The 23,199-nt window shown below is 39.8% G+C and overlaps 1 protein-coding gene across 2 annotated transcripts; it reads left to right on the forward strand.

Annotated features, from left to right (window-relative positions):
• Positions 1 to 42: 42 nt before the first annotated feature.
• Positions 43 to 21,269, forward strand: LOC123979135 (nardilysin-like). 2 transcript variants are annotated; one of them, XM_046062900.1, is made up of 32 exons: positions 43 to 169; positions 784 to 1,018; positions 1,544 to 1,775; positions 2,264 to 2,345; positions 3,143 to 3,296; positions 4,444 to 4,517; positions 4,663 to 4,758; positions 4,938 to 5,060; positions 6,304 to 6,361; positions 6,922 to 6,995; positions 7,215 to 7,284; positions 7,568 to 7,645; positions 8,790 to 8,910; positions 10,750 to 10,808; positions 11,099 to 11,153; positions 11,248 to 11,352; positions 11,795 to 11,918; positions 12,237 to 12,323; positions 13,888 to 14,007; positions 14,135 to 14,186; positions 14,602 to 14,752; positions 15,632 to 15,759; positions 15,944 to 16,106; positions 16,311 to 16,342; positions 16,585 to 16,723; positions 16,838 to 16,885; positions 16,982 to 17,034; positions 18,614 to 18,697; positions 18,927 to 19,017; positions 19,262 to 19,378; positions 20,054 to 20,143; positions 20,245 to 21,269. In XM_046062900.1, exons 2-32 carry the CDS (start codon positions 819 to 821, stop codon positions 20,473 to 20,475), a joined length of 3,291 nt encoding a protein of 1,096 aa, XP_045918856.1. In that variant the 5' UTR covers positions 43 to 169; positions 784 to 818; the 3' UTR covers positions 20,476 to 21,269. The 2 variants fall into 2 exon arrangements, with proteins under 2 accessions (XP_045918856.1, XP_045918855.1); XM_046062899.1 differs by having other exon boundaries at positions 140 to 169; positions 676 to 1,018.
• The last annotated feature ends 1,930 nt before the right edge of the window (positions 21,270 to 23,199 follow it).

Raw genomic sequence — 23,199 nt, forward strand, 5'->3', positions numbered from 1 at the left:
TCCTGACTGATCGGCTCACACGTGTTAGCGCTTTAACCAAGCCTCAGAGCCAATCAGAGTACGGCATGATGAAGCGCCGAATCTTCTCAGCGAATCACAGCGCTCCTTGTTGGGGGAGACGCTCGTATTCACTAAAGTGCAGGCCCGTGTGCTGTCAGCAGGGAGCAAGGTATGAAAGACTGTTGTCGCACTGGCTTCATTAAGTACTTGTTAAAGTTTCTGTTCGGGTTTGCTTTGAAACACGCCAGTAACTAAACCCGCTAAAGTTCATTTGAAATAATATGTGTTGCTGTTTGTTGACATTAAATTCTTCTTGTAGCCTGTAGCACCCATTTAACGTTGTGTTTATCTTTCTCTGCTTGTAACTGTTGTTACTGTAGTCATTTGTTCTTGGCTGTTTTTATGGTGGGTCTTGTTGGTCTGTGTCGCTGTGTTGAATCTTGCTGTGCTGATGAGAGGTTCAGGTTTTGGTAGGGGTGGTCTGGCTGGGTCGTATTTTAGCTGACATTTAGCTGAATAGGGCGAAACCACCAGACAGCATGTGTGAATAGCTGTATTGTGGGCGCTGGCTGGTGTGACTGACAGTTCACGTTCAAACCTATAGGCCTCTTCCATAGAGCGTCGTTTTGGTCCCATTGGTTTCTGAGCTTTCATTTTGCCATACCCGTCTGTCAGGAAGGGTCTTCACCATAGCTCTGTTCAGGCTGACACGATGCTTGCTGAGGACTAAATTGCCGGTGACAGCGAGCTGTCCTGTTGTTTACGGTCGCACCTTGCTGTCAGCCCGCAGTGCCAAAGTCTCATCATCTCTGCCGAGGATGCCGCAGACAAACAAATTCAGAAACGCCCCAGTGTGTGACTCCCCGGGCTCGGTCCAGGCAGGAACCTCAGCAGAAGATGCAGACCCGGTATCCCGGGAGGAAAGCCGGGCTGCAGGGGACGCAGGAGGAGGAGGAGGATTGGATAATGTTGGAGACAGCGAGATAATCAAGTCCCCCAGTGACCCCAAACAGTACAGGTAAAGGACACCTCTACTGCACAAGTTAAATCCATAATCAAACTTTCATACTAGATGTGGCCATTCTCCTGAGTGTTTCAGTTATCCGTTGTACTGTTGCCTGTTACCCGATTTATCTCCTCTATTTTGTACTTTATTCTCAGTCATTGTTATTAATATGATTTCATGTGGAATGATACACAGTACACTGAGAAAATGACCCAGATCCACTAACCCAGATCCAAAAACGATATGGAGCCTCTCTTCCAGCTGGATCAGTACAGTATTATTGTAGTTTGATGAGAGGATTTCATGCTATAAGCACACACCAGTGCCTCGGGCCTCTCTGGGGCATACGCAAATACATTTGCTGTGGAAAAGAATAGAACAAGAGAGTCTCAAAGGGTAGAAGATGTAGCCTGCAAAGAGGCATTTAATTTAACAAAGCAAAATAAGCAAAAACAGTGAATGCTGTAAAACTCCATGAAACAATACTTTTTCTCAAGGCTCTCTGTGCTGTATCACCTTTGACTTTACTCCCTGCAGGTACATTGTGCTGGACAACGGGCTGCGAGCTCTGCTCATCTCGGACTACAGCGGGCCAGCGGCGTCAGAAGACTCGGATGGAGAAGATGAAGGGGAGGAGGAGGACGACGATGAATCTGGGGATGAAACAGATGAAGAGTACGAAGAAGACGATGACGATGAGAAGGGTAGTGATGAGGATGATGAAGATGATGACAATGAGGGGAAAAAGAAGAGAAATGCAGAGAAGCAGGTACAACTGGGAATGTTTTTAAATGCAAGGCTCCATTCTTTTCTTTTTTTTAGCGGATTAGACATGGAAGAGGGGGAAAAACTTGAGTCATGATGAAACTAAAGAAATTTGGGCTGAAATGAGATATACATTTTGTGCAAAATGGTTGTCAACACAAACTTGAAAATATTTATTGTACTGTTACATACACACTTTATAGCCACATGTCTAAAACGTTAAAGGATAAGGCTGGCAATATTCTAAATTATTCTTACTGTCAACAAATCCCATGAAAAAAATAAAACAATTAATTTGTTAGTCCGTGTCTCAATACTTTATGATTTCCCTGCTATGTCTGTAGTCCAAAGCCCATTCCAAATCATTCCTGTGGAAGATTTAAACCTTAAAAAAACTAGTCACGAATATACATCATTGTTAAACAGATTTTGTGTGTGAGTATTTACAGCAGCAGGACGGCATATTTAGCTGATATCTTGTTTTTTTGTCAGTCTGCAGCAGCACTGTGTGTTGGAGCCGGCAGCTTCAGTGACCCCAGTGACCTCCCTGGCCTCGCTCACTTTCTGGAACACAGTGAGTATTCAACCATACAGGGTCAATCAAGTAATGGCTTTGAAAAAGGACCTCTCATCTTTGCCTGGTCAAGGGTTAATTCTCCCATAGATATCAAGTCAAGTCATGTCAATTTTATTTATGTAGCCCAAAATCATAAATTAAACATTTGCCTCAGAGTCTGTAAAACATACAACATCCTATATATCCTGACTTCTTTAGATTTGGAAAAGGAAAAACACAACAACCATATTTTATGGTTCTGTTTTGTCTACTTCTATGTCAGTTAATAATGTCGGACTTTCACAGAATACACCAAGCAACAAAGAACAAGCAGGAACTTGTTGCATTAAAGTTTTTTTTTTTTTTTTTCTGGTCCAAGAAAGCAAGAGTTTCTCTCATCTCTTTGAAATACAATATACAGTATCTTCTGAATTGCGTTCCGGTCTATTGATGCTACTGCAGAAATTGTTATATCTGTCTCCTCTACTGATGTGATTGTTGAACATTGTTCTTAAATGGCTAATTTCAATGAAAAGAAAGCCTTGCTCATTCTTACAGACTGTCATCAAGACTGTCACCAGATATTATAAGAGCAATATTTAGAGATTTCTTTACAACTATATCTGGAAAAATCGCTATCAAATTATTTTGTGCCTCAGCAGGGAAATATAATACCACACTGAGTTTGGCCAGCTTTCCAGAAACCACAAATGCAAGGCACGTCACCAAACTAGTTGTTTGGATTTCTCCTTTTTAAATTCTTCTTCTGTTTTTTTCTCTTCTCTCTCCCCTACTGTTTTCCCATTGTGGCCCAGTGGTTTTCATGGGCAGCAAGAAGTACCCCTCAGAAAATGGCTTTGATGCTTTCCTCAAGAAGCACGGTGGGAGCGACAATGCCTCCACCGACTGCGAGAGGACCATCTTCCAGTTTGACGTCCAGAGGAAAAGCTTCAAAGAGGCTCTTGACAGGTGAGGAAGGAGCAGAGGTTCTCAAGAAGTGGACTTATTGAGGACCATCAGATGAATTTCACATAACCACAAACACAGGAATAAGAAAAGGGGAGAATAAACTCGAAAAACAAATCCCACATGTTAAAATGTTATGACATACCAACTAAAAGATGATCTTTGGACACTGCGGCAAGACTTGCTCCGGTATTGTTGTATACAGAGAAAACACACTGTCCTGTCTTTAACGGTTACTGTGTTATGTTGATATCTGATAAAGCAAACATAGCTAAGGTTGTTTAGTCATTTATGCTAGCTAGGTCTAATGATAGTTTTGTAATTTGAGGTATGTATTTTTTTTTTTTTAAATCTTCCTAGTTCATTGTTACTAAATATGATTGTAAACAAGTGTCATGTGACCATCCCCTATATCAGCTCTTTAAGTCTTCACTCAATAAATTATTAAATTAACATTTTAATAATATGTTTATAATTTTTTTGTATTATCACAAGCTAACGTTAGCTTTGTCATTTGGTTCAGTTAGCTACAACATGCAACAGTTCCACCTGGCAGTTACTGGATGTAAATATTTAGTTAATCTCTGTGTAATATTTAGTTTATGTGGTGCCACCTTTTTTAATATAGTGATGTGAAAATGTCCATTTAGTAACCAATCTAAGTTTGAACTTAAACTGCTGGTACAACCGGTGTTAGGCCGTATTTTGTGACTAGAATTATAGCTACAGTATTCTGCAACTGCAAATGTTTTTATCATACTTTATTGCACACATTATTTTGTTAAGTGTTAACAAACATAGTGCCCTCATTTGATAGCTGTGATTTCGTTGTACTAAAGTTTGTCACCCTGTCTAAGTAAGTCACTAAGAGGGAAGTATTTTTTTTCAATGCCTTTGATAAAGTATGATAAAAAATGTTAGTGGCAAAACAGCGGAAAAATCCTATTGATGTCTCAGAATCTGATGGGTCACAGGATATGGTGTAACATGGACTCCTGATGTGTGCTAACAGAGTCTGACAAACATTACAGGCTCAATGAGTCCCCGCCATCAGTCTGCATCTGATTGTCTCTGTCTGACCTGTGTCCTTTCTATCTGACTGGTATGTGGCCCCTGATTATAGTCTCCCTGTCCTGTTAACCCCCCTTAGGTGGGCTCAGTTCTTCATTTGTCCCCTGATGATCCGAGACGCCATTGATAGGGAGGTGGAGGCCGTTGACAGCGGTGAGGCTTCTGCGCATGACTCCTCCATGCTGAGAAGTTAACTTTTCATCAGCCGCATTGCTGAGTTCTCCTCATGCAGCTCTTTTGCACACCACCGTCTTGTCCTGTCGTCTCAGGTTTTTCTGCCTCTTCTTCTGTCTTTCAGAGTACCAGCTGGCTAAGCCATCAGACTCCCACAGGAAGGAGATGCTGTTTGGCAGTTTGGCCAAACCTGGACACCCTATGGGCAAGTTCTGCTGGGGTGAGTTGGTAAACACAACCACTGGGACACATAATACACTCAGGGCCTCCTTGGGGTATGTTCAGCAAACAAACAGGAGCGCTGAGACAGATGCCAAGTCTCCTTTCTTGCTGATATTCCTGCATTTGTAAACCATTTTTGTAGGATGTTTATAGTCCTGCTGAATTGATTGCTCACAGGGAATGCCCAGACCCTAAAGCAGGAGCCAAAGAAGAAGAAGATCAATGTGTATAAACGGCTGCGTGCTTTCTGGAAGAAACACTACTCTGCCCACTACATGACTCTGGCTGTGCAGTCAAAAGGTCAGGAAAATCTATTCCATTTATTATCCATCAAAAACTAGTCTATTAGTAGACTGACACATACATTTAATTGATTTCATGCAAGAAATGAATTGATTAATAGAAAAAGCAATCTGTAGATTATTGGGCAATATAAACAACCATTAGTCACGGCGCTAATAAGGATTCTCTTCATCCATGTTCAGCCAACTGTGGGTAATCATTCCTGAATCAACTCAAATTGCAATATTTCTCCAAACAAAGTCAGATACAAAATATGTAACATATTTTTCAGGGTTTCACAAAAAATCTTACACAGCTAATTAACTGCAGTATACAAGTGAAACAATGACTGGTGTTGACAGTTGTGCTGCGAAAAAAAATCATCCTTATGAAAAAGCTGAATTATTTGCCTTCTATGTTCCTGTTGAAACGTCTATTCAAAGACTTCTGGAACCACTGAAACACCATTTTTTGGTGTTGGGCAGCTAGTGTACATGAGTTTATGAGAGGGTTTATGGTTTATGAGAGGGGAATTGCAGAGTTGAGACATAAATCCCCATGGGTTTGTCAACCTGAGAGATAACTTTCACATTACACATAGCCATTTGATCCATTGCTGATATAGAAATAGCTTAAATCTGCCATTATCACTATTATTTTTAAGATTTCAGTTTCATCCAAATGACATGAGTATTCTGTAGGAAGAACAAAAAGTCCTTGAGCAGCTTGTCTGTAAGAGAAAAATCTGCATGCATTTACAGCACAGCCAAACAAACTGGGCTGAAAAGATGAATTGCATCACTTTGTTTTGTTTTATTAAAGAATAAACTCAATAATTGGCCTTTTCCCATCATGCTGTGAGCGTTCGATCTCGATCTGATCTCATGCTGCGCACAGAGCAGGAGTGTTTTTCTTGAAGCAAAGAATGCTTTGTCCAAAGAGAGAGTGGTCATGGATCCACAACGTCATAACTTCATGTCGATACTATTGACATTGTAGGTATTGGTATGCCTACTGTAGGAGATTTCTCAGTAAACATTGATGGTGAAAAACATGCATGCATCGTTATACATGTAAATATAACGACACATTTGCCCTTTTTGGGTTGAATGTATTTAAAACCGCACACTTGCTTTGAAACAAACATTCTGCATTGCAGGGAATACTCCCCCCTCAAATCTAGAATTATACATGATCAGCCAGAAAACTTGAGATGCACTCGAAGTCTAATTTATCCTCCTTCACTCTGTCTGTCCTTTAGAGAAACTGGACACTCTGGAAGAGTGGGTGAGAGAGATCTTCAGCAAGGTGCCTAACAAGTGAGTATTGGAGAAGAGACTCTCAGACACGGCGATGAGGTGCGGGTGTGATATACAGTAGATTGAGCCTGGATGTCCTTTGAGACTTTGCTCAAATGTAAATGTCAAGCCTCCCTCCGTGTCTTCCTCCGCTCTTTTCATCTCAGCCGTGTAATTTTTTTTCAGCCTCGCACACCTGAAAGGGATGATTTCTCCCAAAGTCCAACCGAATTAGTGTTTTCTTACAGAACTCCACTCCTGCTTGCTTTATGAGTCACTGTGGCAGGCTTTTACCCGGAACCATTTTGGAGTTCCGCCGAGGAGACATGTAAACAATAATTGGACAATAACTTCTTCTAGAACGTTTCCGTTGCCTCTTGTTAAAAATATTCAGTGCAGATACACTAAAACAAATCTTTCCTCTGGTGAAGTTTTTAGGTTTTTGCAATTATGAAAAGGCATTATGGTGGGTTTAAAACATGTTAGTGACATTTGGTGACACATTGGCACTGTTTAATTGATGTTAACTGATGCAGTAAAATCACTCCCAGCCTCCCATAATTCTGTTTTTGTGTCTACAGTGGTCTACCCAAGCCAGATTTCTCTGATATGCTGGATCCCTTTGACACACCAGCCTTTAACAGGCTCTATAGAGGTACTGATCAATCCTACTGTTCATCTCAGAATACTGAACACATCTGGTGTTCCCAACCCCTAAATAAATCGGCAGGGTCAGGAAGTGGTTTAAAGGATATTAAAGCTTGTAGCGTTGTCTTAATGGATCACAATCCAGAGAGGTTGAGGGAATACAGGCCAGCAGTGATAAGCAGAAGCTGAGATAACTTTCTCTAACTGTGTGTCTGTGCGTTTGCAGTCATCCCTGTTAGGAAAGTTCATGCTTTGAATATCACCTGGGCCCTCCCCCCTCAGGAAAAATACTACAGGTGAGCTACATACAGTAGATAAACATCACATGGTACACGGCACATAAATGCAGAATGAGACAACCCATAACAGACCATGCTCTCCCCTGACTTGGAAGACACTGCATAAAATGTGTTTCTTTCCCTTCCCCCCATGTTCCTTTCTGTTTTCTCCAGAGTGGTGCCTCTTCATATAAACATAGAATTAGACCAGCCAAATGGTACCATGCTTTGCACTGATTGTAGAGGGATTGCATCAATGTTTTTTGTTTCTCCTTTTCATGCTCTTCCCTCCTCTTTTCAGAGTGAAACCTCTCCACTACATCTCTTGGCTGATTGGCCATGAAGGCACAGGAAGCATCCTCTCTGTGCTCAGGAAGAAGTGAGTCTTATTGCCTGTGTCTGTTTGTTTTTCTGATTTGAGGGCACTCCAAAACCCCAATTAAAAGGTCTTCAATTTGTTGGGTATACATAATCTTTTTCAAGCTCTGAGCGAGCCCTGAGTGTTGGAGCCCAATCTTCAATCTATACACTCTGCCAGCCCACTTGACGATGTGATTCATACATTCTCATCTCTGGTTGTGGTTATACAAGAGCATTTCAGCCTCTTGTTGCTAAGTGGCCCTCTGTATTCCCACAGTACCAAGAGCCCATCCAATAGTCCCTTTACCATCAGCACCTCTTGGAGCATTTGATAGAATATTCCTAGTTACTGCGTCTGTTGTTTCAAATGTTGATAAATGACAACAGTGAAATTTGAGTGTACTCGGTCTCAATTCCCAGTCGAGACAAACTGCTACGGCAATAGTGTTTTTATTGAGTTCAGACAATCACAATGTCCAGGGCCGACAGGCTGGTTTGAAATTGGGACATTGTTGTCCACCCTCAGTGAAATTGGGGAATGGTTGGTCTACTGCGTGTCCATCACATACTGTTTGGAACACTACTGATCAGAAACATACCAGACTTTTTGCAACTTCTAGTACATTTACTATACAACAGAATATAAATATAAAAATATACTCTGCAACACTGCAGGCCCATTTAAAGAGTAAACATTTTATTTTGTTTTTCATGTAATTTTCCCACCACTGGTTATCTACTACTAGACGTAACTTTAAGAGTAGATACTGCCGTCATACTGCTGGAACATGTCTTAATGCAGATAAAAGCAGACATGATGTTCAGTGTGAAAGATTACCCAGCTCACTGAAGTTTCAAATCTCCGCAAGTTGTTTTTCAATTTTAAATGAATGAAAAGCTGCACACAAGTCAGGACAAACACATAACAAAATGATGTATTTTTTCTTCATTCTGAGATTTCCAAAGCTTTGCTGACTGAGGGGCCACAAAAGCCTGGCAATCAAGAAACATGAAGTGAAATATTTTCTATTTATTGCCCTGCACATTTTTCAACACCTAATGTGTATTCTCTTTCCACGTTATGTGAGTGAATATTTACCAGCACTCCTATTTTAAAATGAATGGACTAATGTGTGCTCATGTCTGTACTTGTGTGTCTGTAGGTGCTGGGCCCTGGCTCTGTTTGGAGGAAACAGTGAAACTGGCTTTGACCAAAACACCACCTACTCTATCTTCTCCATCTCCATCACTCTCACAGATGAAGGTTTCCAAAATTTCTACCAGGTAAAGAAAATCTCTCACTTTTTACAGCGCTTTTCAGCGCTTTCATCTTGCACATTTATCTTCAGCTCATAATGTATCATCCATATAATTTGTTGTCAGTTCACAGAGTCAGTATTTTTCTTGTATGTTGGTGTGTATGGTTCAGATATTGAAATGTTGACACACTTAACTGTCTGTTTATCAGATACTGGTAGCAGAGTAAGTTAGATTTACCCTTCATCGACCCAGCTGGCCTCTTTGCCTTCTTGTCATTAATACAGGTAATAGCAGGTAATTTCAAGGAAGCAATCAGTGTGTTCAGTTGCTATGACAATACAACTGTTAAACAAGGGAGACAGTTGGCGATCATTCAACCAGAGCACTGTTTTGTAAGATGAAGTACTTAATGGAAAAATGTTTCCGTCAACAAACTTGCGCTGATAACTGCTGTTTAAATGCAGCGACAGCCTTGAGGATGTTGTTTATTGTGATCAGGAGCACTTGATCACTCACTCTTCCATTCAGCGAGGATGAACCTGGAGTTGTTTGGATCACAGGGCGCTAGTCAAGTGTGGCGTGCACAGAGCACCAACTACTACTACTGTGCGTGGCACACCTGAGGCTCACTTGGTGATGCATCAATGTACTTTGTAGGTGGTTATCTTAAAGACAGATTACAATCGTAGCCAATGATATTAGCTGTTGTGTAAACTGACTTGAGGGTCCAGCAGGCTGAAGGTGCACAGCACTCATTTTGACATCAAAATAACAGCATGACACTGGATTATCTGTGACACGCTTTCTGCTGTGCCTCTTATCCACTAGGGACACAGAAAGGCACCAACATATTAAACTGCAAGACTGTTAAGTGCAAGACTGTGTTTGTGTGTGATGAGTTGAGGTAACACTGTGAGGAACTACCTTAGTAAAGTCATTGTGCAGGATAGACAACAACATTCAACACATCATATGAATAAATCAATGATACAAGGAACAACATATTGTATTTCCATCCATCCATCCATCCATCCATCGTCAACCGCTTATCCTGCATACAGGGTCGCGGGGGGGCTGGAGCCAATCCCAGCTGACATCGGGCGCAAGGCGGGGTACACCCTCGACAGGTCGCCAGTCCATCGCAGGGCTGTATTTCACTACTCAAAATACCGTATAAAGCTAAGACGAAAAAATACCTTAAAGAAAAAGTTTAAAACATTTCTTTGTAATCATTTGTTGTATTTTGCATATTTTATATATGTTTACATATGTTTTACATATTTACATATGTTTTAATAGGTTATTTGTCCATTGAAGTGTAAAAAAAAAGGAACAGGTAGCCGCTCAGTCACTTATTTGTAGAGAGATCGATGAGACGATGGACCACTCACATCTGTAAAGATGTCTATACTCTGCATCCATATATAGCAATTATTATGTCATACTTCACTTCCTGTATTGTCCTCTAACAAAAAGACTGCCAGGACCCTGTTGTTCACAGTGAATAATTATTACTCTTTATTCACAAAGGCGGAGGTGACATTTTCATTTCAAGTTTGAATCTCAAAAGGGGGGCGAATAAAGCCTCACTGCTTTCTGTTTAGTTTTTAAATAAAGACACCTTCTTCAAATGACTGTCATAGATTGTTTTAATGACTGTAATTAAATAAAAATTGTCAGATGGCCGGCCTCTGCCTTGCATCAGTGGAATTGCCATGCTTTATAAATCTTAACAGTGCGATTCATGAAAAGAGGCATTTTACAGTAATTTTACCAATAAGATGAACGTAGTCATGATTCATTAAATCTGAAGGGCTTTTAAGTTATAACATCTACTTTCTGTGTGTCCGCGGTCTTTCACAGGTGACGAACCTGGTGTTCCAGTACCTGGAGATGCTGCAGACACTCGGACCACAACAAAGGCACTGTCACTCACACACACAGTCTAACAGAACAACACAGCAGGGATATTCAAAACAGCTTCTATATTCTGTCTGTCTGGTTTTTTGGTGCCTTGTAGGACATGAGGTAGTTAATACTGCATTTTACTGGATCCTGACAGGTTAACGTGCTGGGTGTGTTTGATTGTTTGTTTGTTCATTTATAGCTTCATTATTTTTGTTTTTGTTAAGGAGTGCTGATGTTGTGACATCTGAGTTTTTGTGTGGGATGAATAAAGGTAATATTTCAATCTGTTTGTTCATGCATTCAGAATATATGAAGAGATACAGAAGATTGAAGCGAACGAGTTTCACTATCAGGAGCAAGTAAGAATTCTAAATATTCATATTGGATGTTTTTTGGACTAACATCAATTTAATGTTGTGTTTTTACCAGTGAGAATGATTTCCTCTTTGTCAGATTGACCCTATAGAGTACGTCGAGGACATTTGTGAGAACATGCAGCTGTTCCCTAAAGGCGACTTCCTGACAGGAGATCAGCTGATGTTTGAGTTCAACCCAGAAGTAAGTAGTTCAGTAGTTCGGGGATTGAACCAGTTCAGGGTTTTATTCTAAAATCATATATTTCCTTTTTTTAGATAAAGATCTTAATGAAACAGGTCACTCAAAAGTGGAAAAAAATATAGACTTTTTTTTTTGTCTGATATGTGAATAATTTCATAGCTTTTATATGCCAGAAATAGATATGCTAGAGTTGTTGGTGCTGTCTTTGATTGGGGGATATTATTTTGCATCAAACATTGCAGTCTAATTGTGGCTTTGCATATTTTCTGTGATGACTTCTGTTTAGTTTTGCTGCCTGTTATTGTGATTGACAGCTAAAATTATCCTCACATAAACAAGTCATTTAGAACAAAGAGAATAAAGTCTCCTCTCTCTCTTGCTGAAAAGTTGACTTTTGTGTGTGTGTGTGTGTGTGTGTGTGTGTGTGTGTGTGCGCGCTCAGGTGATCAGTGCAGCTTTGTCCCTCCTCACCCCTGAGAAAGCCAACCTGATGCTGTTGTCACCAGAACATGAGGGCCAGTGTCCCCTCAGGGAGAAGTGGTTTGGCACACAATACAGCGTGGAGGGTGTGTTTCTGTGTATTTGTTTGTTTGTTTACTGTCCATGTAACAGCTCCTTCTCACAATGTAGGAATTCAGTGAATACATTGTCTTTTTCCCCTTGTGTGGTGATATTCAGGCTGATATAATGCAGACTGTCAGCAGTACAAATGCCAGCATTTATCTCTGTCTTTTAGATGGCAAACAATAGTGTTGGAGCAGTATTTCATTTTTTTAAATGTCCAAAACCTGTATTTCCATTTGTAGGAATAAAGTCTTTAGCTCAACATGAATCTAAACTGCAAATACATGTTGTGTGCTAATAGATGTTTTTCCTTTACACAGACATCCAGCAGGAGTGGATGGAGAGATGGACAGGAAACCTGGAGCTTAGCAGTGACCTCTACCTTCCTACTGAAAACAAATTCATTGGTGGGTGACTAAATGTCTTTGTGCACTACAGGCAAAAAAGTAGGCTGTTTTGGCCCAAAACTGCTGCAAGTATCTGAAAAGTGTCCAATAAGATGATCATAAACGAGATGTGCTCCAGCAGTTTGTACTTTTGCTCTCCATTCATCCATCCAACAAATACAGTAATCAGATATATTGACCAAACTTGGAGGAACAGTGCATTTTGGTCAATATATATCTGTCATCTATATCACTCCCTTGTTTGTCACTCATCGAATGGTTGTGTTATAATTCAAGGTCATTTGGACGGGGTTTATTTATTAAGAGATTTCAGAATTTAATGTAGTGGTCAGTGATTTTAATCCTATTTAAAACTCATCCAGAAAGCATATGCGTAATTTATTTTGCCTCCCACCCAAATAACATATTACAGAAGGATTAGGGAGGTCACTGAAAAGCAGTAGGAAATAGGAGCTATAATTTAAATCTAGTCTGGAGAAACACTTTGCATTTTAAGACATTCTGCATTCAGTCTTGCTGATTTTGGTTAACTCAGTGCACAGTTTGGCAAATGAGGATTTTTCTAACCTGACAGATCACTCGTTAACATCAGTCTACTCATACAATGAAAGAAAAAGTAGAAAGAAAGAAACGGGTGATCCTTTCTTTGCTGGTCTACCAGCAAATAGCCAAACTCATATAATGTGTAGTACCGCTACCTTTCCTACTGTAAAAGTGTAGCCTTATCAACATTCAGAAAGACATTTACATTGTTTGAAACTGTCTGTGTTAATGATTAAATTACAGCTGAACAATTACAGGTAACTAATACTGAGACTAGTACTCCACCGTCTAGTGTTGCACTGCTAACATTAACATTGTCAGACTTTCAATGGGTAGAAAACTGGATCAAAATCAATGTAGCAGAAATGGAGATGTCTTTTTTTATTCTATTCTACTCTCAAAAACTCAACAGGATATTTTAGTGTGTTATGCTAGTAGCGACTAACGTAGCCTTGAGCCACTAGCATCAAGCACAGATCAGGCTACAGACTTCTGATAACTCCACAACCCCAGATTTGTTTTAAACGTGTTATCTTCATCCGACGCTGACTCACGTGTCACATGTCACAAAGTCACTTGAGGTAGTTTGTCAGATGTAACCGACCTCACATCCTTCACCACCAATATGACTGATGCAAAACAGGTTACACAATTGCAGTTACCTTTGCAGATCGCATTGATCGGGCTTATTGGAGTACATTCATTAAAGGCCAAGATTTTAACTGAAACAAGGCTCCTCTTGTCCGATTCTGACCAAGCTTTAAGGGCTGGTGCATTTTGGCTTGTTCTGTATATACATTTTGGAAGGGCAAAGCACCACATTGCCAATTCTCATAAAATGATGCGTCTTCACTTGGCCCTAGGGTTATTGAATTATTTATTAATGTGGTGGGCGACATCTTTTACAATTTTGACATCTACCTACATGGTGATCCCAAACAGGACATATTGAATTGTTGAAACTCACACATTATTTATAAGATTGTACTGAGTCGAATTATGTTTTATTGTTTGTGTTCAGCCACTGACTTCACCCTGAAGCCCTCTGACTGCCCAGACACTGAGTTCCCTATCCAGATAGCCAACAGCGACAGTGGCTGCCTGTGGTACAAGAAGGACAACAAATTCAAAATCCCTAAAGGTAAAGTGTGTGTGTGTGTGTGTGTGCCTGTGCTGTGTGCATCATTTAGCATGCAAGATGTTTCCATAAAGACACTTAATATCATTAGGAAGGTGTTGACACTCGTTTGCCCTTTTTCCTGCTACAGCCTACATCAGATTCCACATAATCTCTCCTGTAATCCAGCAGTCAGCTAAGAAGTAAGTTCAGATCTGACCTTGTGAAAATAGTGTTTGTTTTTACTGTAGCACTGATTTGCTTTCTTTTCTGCCATCCCTCACTCTTTTTTTTATCTGTTCTTTCTCTCTCTGCTCCTACAATTTCATCCCCCTCTTCTTTTAATCGCTTGAATCCTCCTTACTTCTCTCTTACCATCTTTCCTTCCCTGCTTCCATTCCTTTTTTTATCTTGCTTTTTTTCCTTTGCCTTTCCTTCCTTGTTCCTTTTCTTGCTCTTATTTGTTGCCTTCTCCTTCCTACCTCCTTTCCTCTACCGTTCTCCCCATTTCTTTCTTTTTCCCTTTTCACCCTTCTCCTTCCTGCTCTCCTTCTTCCCTAATTTCCACCCCATCTTTTCTCTCTCTCAACTCTTACCCCTGTCCTTCCTCCCCTCCAGTGTGGTCTTGTTTGACCTGCTGGTCAACATCCTAGGCCACTACCTGGCAGAGCCAGCCTACGAGGCAGAAGTGGCCCAGCTGGAGTATAAGATAGTGGCAGGTGAACACGGCCTGGTCATCAAGGTTAAAGGATTTAACCACAAACTGCCTGTGAGTGAACGCATCTGGAAAAACCATACAGATAAACATACACGATTATATGCATAAAACCACACACTGATTAATAAACTTTCTGGCAACGTTTGGCTTAGTTGTACATTATGCAATACATGTACTATTTCACAGTAGTGCATATCCTTAATGTACACCAGATAAATCCATGTGTATAAGATAAAGCCTTATTTTGTCATATGCCCCATAAGGCATAAACTTTCCTTTCAGTGTAATTGTTGGCTACATTAATATAACTTATTTTAGATAACTAAAATAACTATTTGATACCACTTTCTAATAAGAAATGCTTTACATTTGTCTTTAAGTGGTAAATAAAATGTCTATTTATACCATTCTCATGTCTGTATATAAATATGTAGCTGGGGCCAGCAGATGGCTAGTTTAGCTTAGCATTAGGAATGGAAACAGGGGAAACAGCTAGCCTGCCTCTGTCCAAAGGTAATCTGCCTACCAGCACCTCCAAAGCTCACTTATTAACAATTCATATGTTGTTTAAACAGAAGTGTAAGGTAAGCTAACCGCTGCTGGTTGTAGCTTCATATTTACCGTACAGGCATGAGGCCAGTATCAATCTTCTCAAGTTTTGACAGGTAAGCATATTTCCCTAAATGTGGAATTATTCCTTTAACAAGTGACTACTCTTGCCACTAAATAACCAATTTTAAACAGACTCTGTAAAAATTGTGTAAAAATCTAGATAGACATGATGTCTTCATGCATAGTCACATATTCATTCTAGACACAAACACACACAGATGTGTTTGCAGTGACCTCATGCATGATAATTATGGTGATTCTTCATTTTGCCTTTCTGCCTAACTGTCTGTCTATTTTTCTACCCATATATCTCTTTAGCTGCTGTTCTACCTGATCATTGACCACCTGGCTGATTTCTCTGCCTCCCCTGATGTCTTCAACATGTTCGCAGAGCAGCTCAAGAAAACCTACTTCAACATCCTCATTAAACCTGAGAAACTCGGCAAGTGAGTTGTTTACCTTCTGTCTTTTTTTCCCTCTGACATTTCCATCTTATTTCATGGCTTATCTTCAAGTATATGATGCCTTCTAGTGGTGAAACGTGTGACAGCCCTGAATGGAAAACCCCTACGCTCTTGTCCTCTTTTTTCCCCTCTCTCTCACTCCTCCTTTCCCCTCTCCTCTTCTCAGGGACGTGCGTTTGCTGATCTTGGAGCACTCCCGCTGGTCAATGGTGGAGAAGTATCAGGCTCTGATGGCCGGTCTAACCAGCAGTGAGCTGATGGACTTCAGCCGCAATTTCAGGGCCAAGCTGTACGCTGAGGGACTAGTGCAGGGCAACTTCTGCAAAGCTGTGAGTAGACAGCAGAAAGTACATAGACAAGAACATTGGTTAACTGTTAAATTAGCTGATTAGTTAATAAATCATGTCCATGTCTGCACTAGCATCAATTGATTCTGAGTGTACTGAGTGTACATTGATGTTTTTTTCTGATTTCCTCTCCTCACTCTCTCTATTATACTTGTTCATTACCCTTTTATTATATCTTTTCCACAGGAGTCAGAACAGTTCCTGCAGTATGTCACAGAGTAAGTCTATTCCTCTGAATGCCCTCCCTAATGAGAAAACCAATATTATACAATTAAATGGATTTGTTTGCTGCCATACACAATAATTTACATTATTTTCAGTAGTTCAGTCCACAATTCCCCTTTCACCTTCTTTACTTACACTTATTTCTTTATTCCCGCCTTTCAAATTTTCATTCACTTTACTTATCTCATCCCCATTTCTTCCTCCCGTTTTGTCCTTTTTTTTTGTCCTTTTGCAGAAAATTGCAGTTCTCCAAGCTGCCAGCAGAGGTGCCGGTGATGTTCAGAGTGGTGGAGCTTCCTCAGAAGAACCACATCTGTAAGGTCAAATCACTCAATAAGGGAGACGCCAACTCTGAGGTCACCGTTTACTACCAGGTACAACCAGATCTGGACTACATCACAACTTCTATGACATTCTGGCTTGAACATATTCCAAGATAGCATCATTTATTTTATGCACATTATTTCACTCCCATCCTTTCCATTTAGTCTGGCCTCAAAACCTTGAGGGAACACACACTGATGGAGCTGTTGGTGGTGAGTGCTAAAGAATTGTGTTTACTTTCCTACGTCCCACTTCTCCATTCATTCTGTCATTCATCTAAGCTTGACTAAGATGTTTATATCTTTCAGATGCACATGGAGGAACCCTGCTTTGACTTCCTCCGGACCAAAGAGACTCTGGGGTGAGTGCTGTCATGTTTTCAACAGTTTTTTCTTTTTACAAGGAAATGTATGACATTTGGGCAAAATAAAATATGAATGTTCCCATTAAACTTAAATTTATCACATTTAAACACACACTGAACTTTTCAGCTTCAGCTTTTACTGTTTTACCTCAGCCGCAGTATTAATTTTTATTTATTTATTGTTAATTTTATTTGAGGTTAAGTCATTCTTTTATTTCTCCCCTTTAAAAATTGTAATGTACTTTTTTCTTGAATTTGTCTTTTTATGTGAATTATCAGCTTCTTGGAGCACAATGTATTGCATCTTTTTGTATGAAATGTGTTAAATTACTTATTATTATCTTTATTGTTATGGTAACTACTTATATGCATTAGGGCCTGATCATTATGTGATATTTAATTTCTTCTTCTTTTCAGAAACACATAACATAAACAAAGATTGTCCCTAACATTTGTTAAGTCCAGTTATTAGACCTCACCAAGATTACATGACATAATGCAGTTTAAAAATATATTTTTTTGTTGTTATAAAAAGAACATTGGTTTGTTGCCAACAGGGGAGTTGTAGAGTGCTCCCTGGTGGACAAACTTTGCAACCACAACACTCAAAACATGATTTAAGGATCTGTCTTACTTTTCTTTTTTAATTGTCGTTTATATAAACCCCAATACAGATTGTATACCAAATCAACCTACCTCAAGTCATTACTCCTGCACAAAATACTTATACTTATTTATTCCAGCATCCTTTGCACTATGCTTCATTGCACTGTGTACATGTGTACATGTATAAATGTACCTGTATACCTCCATCCACCTCCGATATGTACATACTCCTGCATCCTTTGCACTCTGCTCACTGCACTATTTGTCAATATGTCTATATGGTTTTTGTTCATAGTATATGTATATTTGTGTTTTCTACACTGAAGTCTGTCTGATTTTATTTTATTTTTATTATTGTGTTTTTGTATGAGTAAGCACATGGTGAGAAATGTACAATCCAGAGTCAAATTCCTCGTATGTGTACACATGTATGTGTACATGATTCTGATTTATCTGCAATTAGCTCACATCAGCTGATAATATTGGCTGATTTATCGGTTGGGCTCTAATATACATTCACGACATGGTCTAGTTAATATAGCGCCAGTAACTCTAATTAAAGCCTTATTATTGTTGCTTTGCAATATGCCAGTGTTTCTCCATTTAAAAAAAAAAAAAAAAAAAACTTTCATTTTTTTTAAATGTAAATGTTAAATGTTTTGCTATTTCCATTCAAGTTATTTTTCTGTGCAAATTGAAGTTGGGTACTTTCTGTTACATTGGAACAATGATTTTCACATTTATCCTCAGTTCAATAATAGTATATGATAACATTTCTCTGATTCTCAGGGTGGTTTTATGATAGAATGCAAAGTAGAGAAAGTCAGCACAGGTGGGGCATTAACTTTTGGCAAACGTAATGCACTTTCTCATGAAGGTATTTTGATCTGTCTGTGTTGATCTGTGTCTGCTTCTCAAAATCTCTCATCTGAGCTGTCTTTTTCTTTTTTATTCATATCCCCCTCTGCAGGTACCATGTCTACCCCACCTGTAGAAACACCTCAGGCGTTCTGGGTTTCTCTGTCACCGTGGAAACACAGGCCAGCAAGTTCAAGTGAGTCTGCAACACAATCATAACCTTTCATCTGCCCAAAAGCAAGATAGGATTTATCTTAACCGCTTTCCCAAAACCAAGGTATCATTTATCTTACAGTTCACCCAAACCCAAGCTACAATTTATATATCTGGCCCTGGAAAGAGTGTAACTGATAAATGACTAAAGGAATCAAATACACCCTATAGCCTATAATATATTTCTTACCTCTCATGAACTTTTCTCTCAGTACCGAGCTGGTGGAGTTAAAGATTGAAGAGTTCTTGGCTTCATTTGGGGAGAAGCTCAATTCGCTGACTGAGGAGGCCTTTAATACTCAGGTCTGTGTGTGTGTATTGTTTTGTGTATTTGTGAGTTTCCACTTGTTATGGAAAAGCAGAAAAGTTACAGAAAATGGTACATAACCAAAAAGTTTTGGAAATGTCAAAAGTTGCTCATCAAGTTACTTTGGTGGATAAATAACACATTTCCTGAACCTGTAAGTTGTATCTGCATATCCACATCTGCCGTTGCACATTTCCAAAGTCAAAAGTGTGTATGTGTGTGTGTGTGTGTTGTGTACAGGTAACTGCTTTAGTGAAGCTGAAGGAGTGTGAGGACACACATCTCGGGGAGGAGGTGGACAGGAACTGGGCCGAAGTGGTTACTCAGCAGTATGTGTTTGACAGGCTTAACAGAGAGGTGAGGTCAACACGGACACACACACCTTCACACACCTTAATGCTTTAAGTGACTCTTAAGTCATTCCCTTACTTCAAATCTTAGCCATAATCTTTATTTTAAATTAAGGATGCGCAACATATTGATTCAATACCAATATCACATTGTGCAATATCATAACGAAAATGTCGCAGAAAGTAAGCAATATTCTGTTTGTTTTGTGGAGAGATGCGTCCGTTGGCTGTGTGGCTTAGTTGTAATTTAGAGCCTGCTTGAACCCACTATATAATGAGTTGACCTGTCACACGCTTTTGCTGTTAGAATATTATTGCATTCTCTGACAGTTATTATCATTAATTGTTGGCTATATGTGCCTTTTTTTTTGTCCCAACCTTTGTCATATATAGTCAAATCATTTGGAATAATAATGTGAAAAAATAACTCTGAATCCTTTTTGTGCTGTACAACAGTTTCATACATACCTCCTTCCTGACAGTTTTTATGGTGGCTAAATTAAATATGTTAAATCACCATAAATTGATTTTTTTTAAGCATGTTAGTCTAATATTTACTCTACTTTTAGGTTTGGTTTGGTCTCCACTAACTCCTGAGGGGAATATTGAGCTCTTTAGCTGTTAGATGCTCCACTTCCTCCACCAGCTAAACTGTTCTTACCATATTTTTCTGTGCATTTAGATCGATGCTCTCAAGCAGATGACCAGGGCTGAGCTGGTCTCCTGGTTCAATGAACATCGAGGACAGAACAGCCGCAAATTAAGCGTGCATGTAAGCTATAGTGGGGGGGGTGTGTGTGTGTGTGTGTGTGTGTGTGTGTGTGTGTGTGTGTGTGTGTGGCAACACACTAAATGTATCCCTGTCTCCCAAAGGTGGTGGGATTTGGTGCTGAAGAGAGCGATGAGGAGGAGGAGGGTGGTGGTAGAAAAGAAGAAGGAGAAGAGGGCAAAGAAGAGGATTTAAGTGGCTCTACCTACGGTGAAGTGTCTAAGCTCACCTTCCTTGCTGTCTCACCCAAGATGGCGGACGCCATCGCCATCATGGACATTCCTGCTTTCACTGAAGGCCTGCCCCTCTTCCCCTACCACAAGATACTCCAATAAACTCATGCTCAGACTGTGAGACAGATAGAAGGCAGCGCTTTGCCTCTCACTGAGCCACGTTCAGAGACTCAGCCTCATTAGAGATGCAGGCACTTAATATGTGGCGGTGAAGGAAGTTGAAACAGCTCTGGCTCCTCTCTGGACTCAGATTCTGTCTCTTGGGCCAAGCTGCAGATTTTACCCACACTGTGTGCATAACCAAAAAGCCTGGAAGTGATGATAGTGTTTTCTTTTAAGCTAAGTGATAATCTTTTCTGCTCTCTCACACTCAATTATTTTATATCCACAGACACTGGGAGAGTGGGAGCGCTCTTAACTATTTCTCTGTCCCACACTGACTAAAAATCTTTGAATCAAACACTCATTTATTTGGTTTTCTGAGCCCTGCTGCTATTACAACTCTGAATCCCCGTCTTTTCCACTGTTTTTATTGGAGCCCAGACTGAGGTTAAACACAAATCAACTATGAAATCTGCAGACAGTCCTTTGAACTGTGTACTTCAGTGTATTTGAATTGATCGTGTGTTGGATATCAAGCTCTGCTGTGAACTACTGTTGTTAGGTGACTTGGATCATGCCATGGTATGAAACTGCAAAGAAATAAATCAATGAGTGATGAGTGAATGAATGTAGCAATGTACTGATACAGAAAACACTTGAACCTATTAAGTCTTCACAGTGAAAATGCGCTCAAACTAGTCAAATGGTATGCCTGGAATTCAATTTATTATGATGTTTTGTGCTTTTCCTCTACCATCTCATACTAAAAGAGGAATGAATTTGCATTTACAATATTCTGACATTTTGTATATTTTTCTTTTCTGTAAAAAGAGCTGAACTGACACACTGGCAATTTTCTTAACAGACAGCACAGCAAACACCACAGACAACCAAGTATTGAATCCACTGTATGACAAATGGTGACTCAGTATGGCAATGGCTCTTTAATATACACAGATTTAATTTATGTGTAAATTGTACATTACTCACACTCTCTACCTTCTACCTTAGGAAAAGGGTTTTTGCAGGCGATAGTGTTGGCTTTGTAGCTGGTGACTCTCTGCACTATTGAATGTAATCAAAAACTAATCTGGAGCCCAACACAGCAGAGAATGTTAAGAGAATTGGCTAATTTGCCCACAGGGAAGCCTCATATTGTAGAAAAGTCTTCACCTGCAGTAGCCTCACTTATAATAATGATTGTGCTACCTGTATGATAGCCTACCTGTCGAGATTGCGAGAGACAACACATTTTTTGATCCCGTTTAAATTGTTCCCTGAATTACACATATGATGTTTGTCAATTTAAAATATATATTTGAAATTAAAGAAAGCTGTAGTTTGTTTTAAAACTGTATAAGTATATAACTGTATAAGACCACATACCCAAAAGTCATGTGTGTCATGTGTATGTGAAGTCGTAACTTTTTCTCTCAATGACTGAAGCTACTTGTTGCGGATCTATCGTTCTACCAAATCCCAAAGGTGCTCTATTGAATTAAGGTCTGGTGATTATGGAGGCCATTGGAGTACAATGAAGTCATGTTCAAGAGTCAGTTTGAGATGACTTAAACTTTGTGACATGGTGCATTATCCTGCTGGAAGTAGCCATCAGAAGATCGGTACTCTGTGGTCATAAAGGGATGGCCATGGTCAGCAACAATACTCAGGTAGGCTGTTGTGTTTAAACAATGCTCACTTGGTACTAAAGGGCCTAAAGTGTGCCAAGAAGATATCCCCCACACCATTACACCACCAACAACAGCCTGAGCCGTTGATACAAGGCAGGATGGATTCATGCCTTCATCTTGTTTACGCCAAATTCTGACCCTACCATCAGAATGTTGCAGCTGAAATGAAGACTCATCATATCAGGCAACATTTTTTCCAGTGTTCTGTTGTCCAATTTTGGTGAGCCTGTGTGAACTGTAGCCTCAGTTCCGTGTTCTTAGCTGATGGGAGAGGTACCCGGTGTGGTCTTCTGCTGTTGTAGCCCATCTGCTTCAAGCTTCGACGTGTTGTGTATTCATACCTTGGTTGTAACAAGGTATTTTGTTTTTGAGTTACTATTGCCTTTCTGTCATCTTGAACCATTATGCCCATTCTCCTCTGACATCAACAAGGCATTTTCGTTTCGTCTGCTGCTCACTGGAAATTTTCTCTTTTTTTGGACCATTCACTGTAAACCCTAGAGTGAAAATCCCAGTAGATACGTAGTTTCTGAAATACTCAGATCTGCCCGTCTGGCACCAACGACCATGCCAATGTTCAAAGTCACTTAAATCTCCTTTCTTCCCCATGATGCTCGGTTTGAACTTCAGCAAGTTGTTTTGACCATGACTACATGCCTAAATGCATTCAATTGATGCCGTGTAATTTGTGTTAACAAGCAATTGAAGCGGTGTACCTAATGAAATGGCCGGTGAGTGTAGCTAAGTTACATAACTAGTAGCAACCAAGCAATGAACTTTAGCTAGCATTCCGGCATTAACATGTTGGTGACATATATTGTGCAAGGTAACGTTTTTCACACAAAACTAAATGTTACTACTTGCACTTTTCTTGACGGACAAAATTATCTTTTAAATTTACAAACATATGTGTAATTCACGGCACTGTTCAAAAGGGATAAAAAAAAAAAAAGTTGTCTCACACAGTTGCCTACAACATATTTTTTCCAATATAAGGTCCCACAAGGTGGAACCAGAAGCGAGGGACTAAGGC

Source organism: Micropterus dolomieu, linkage group LG11, assembly GCF_021292245.1.
Source record: "Micropterus dolomieu isolate WLL.071019.BEF.003 ecotype Adirondacks linkage group LG11, ASM2129224v1, whole genome shotgun sequence".
In the NCBI taxonomy this organism is placed as follows: Eukaryota; Metazoa; Chordata; class Actinopteri; order Centrarchiformes; family Centrarchidae; genus Micropterus; species Micropterus dolomieu.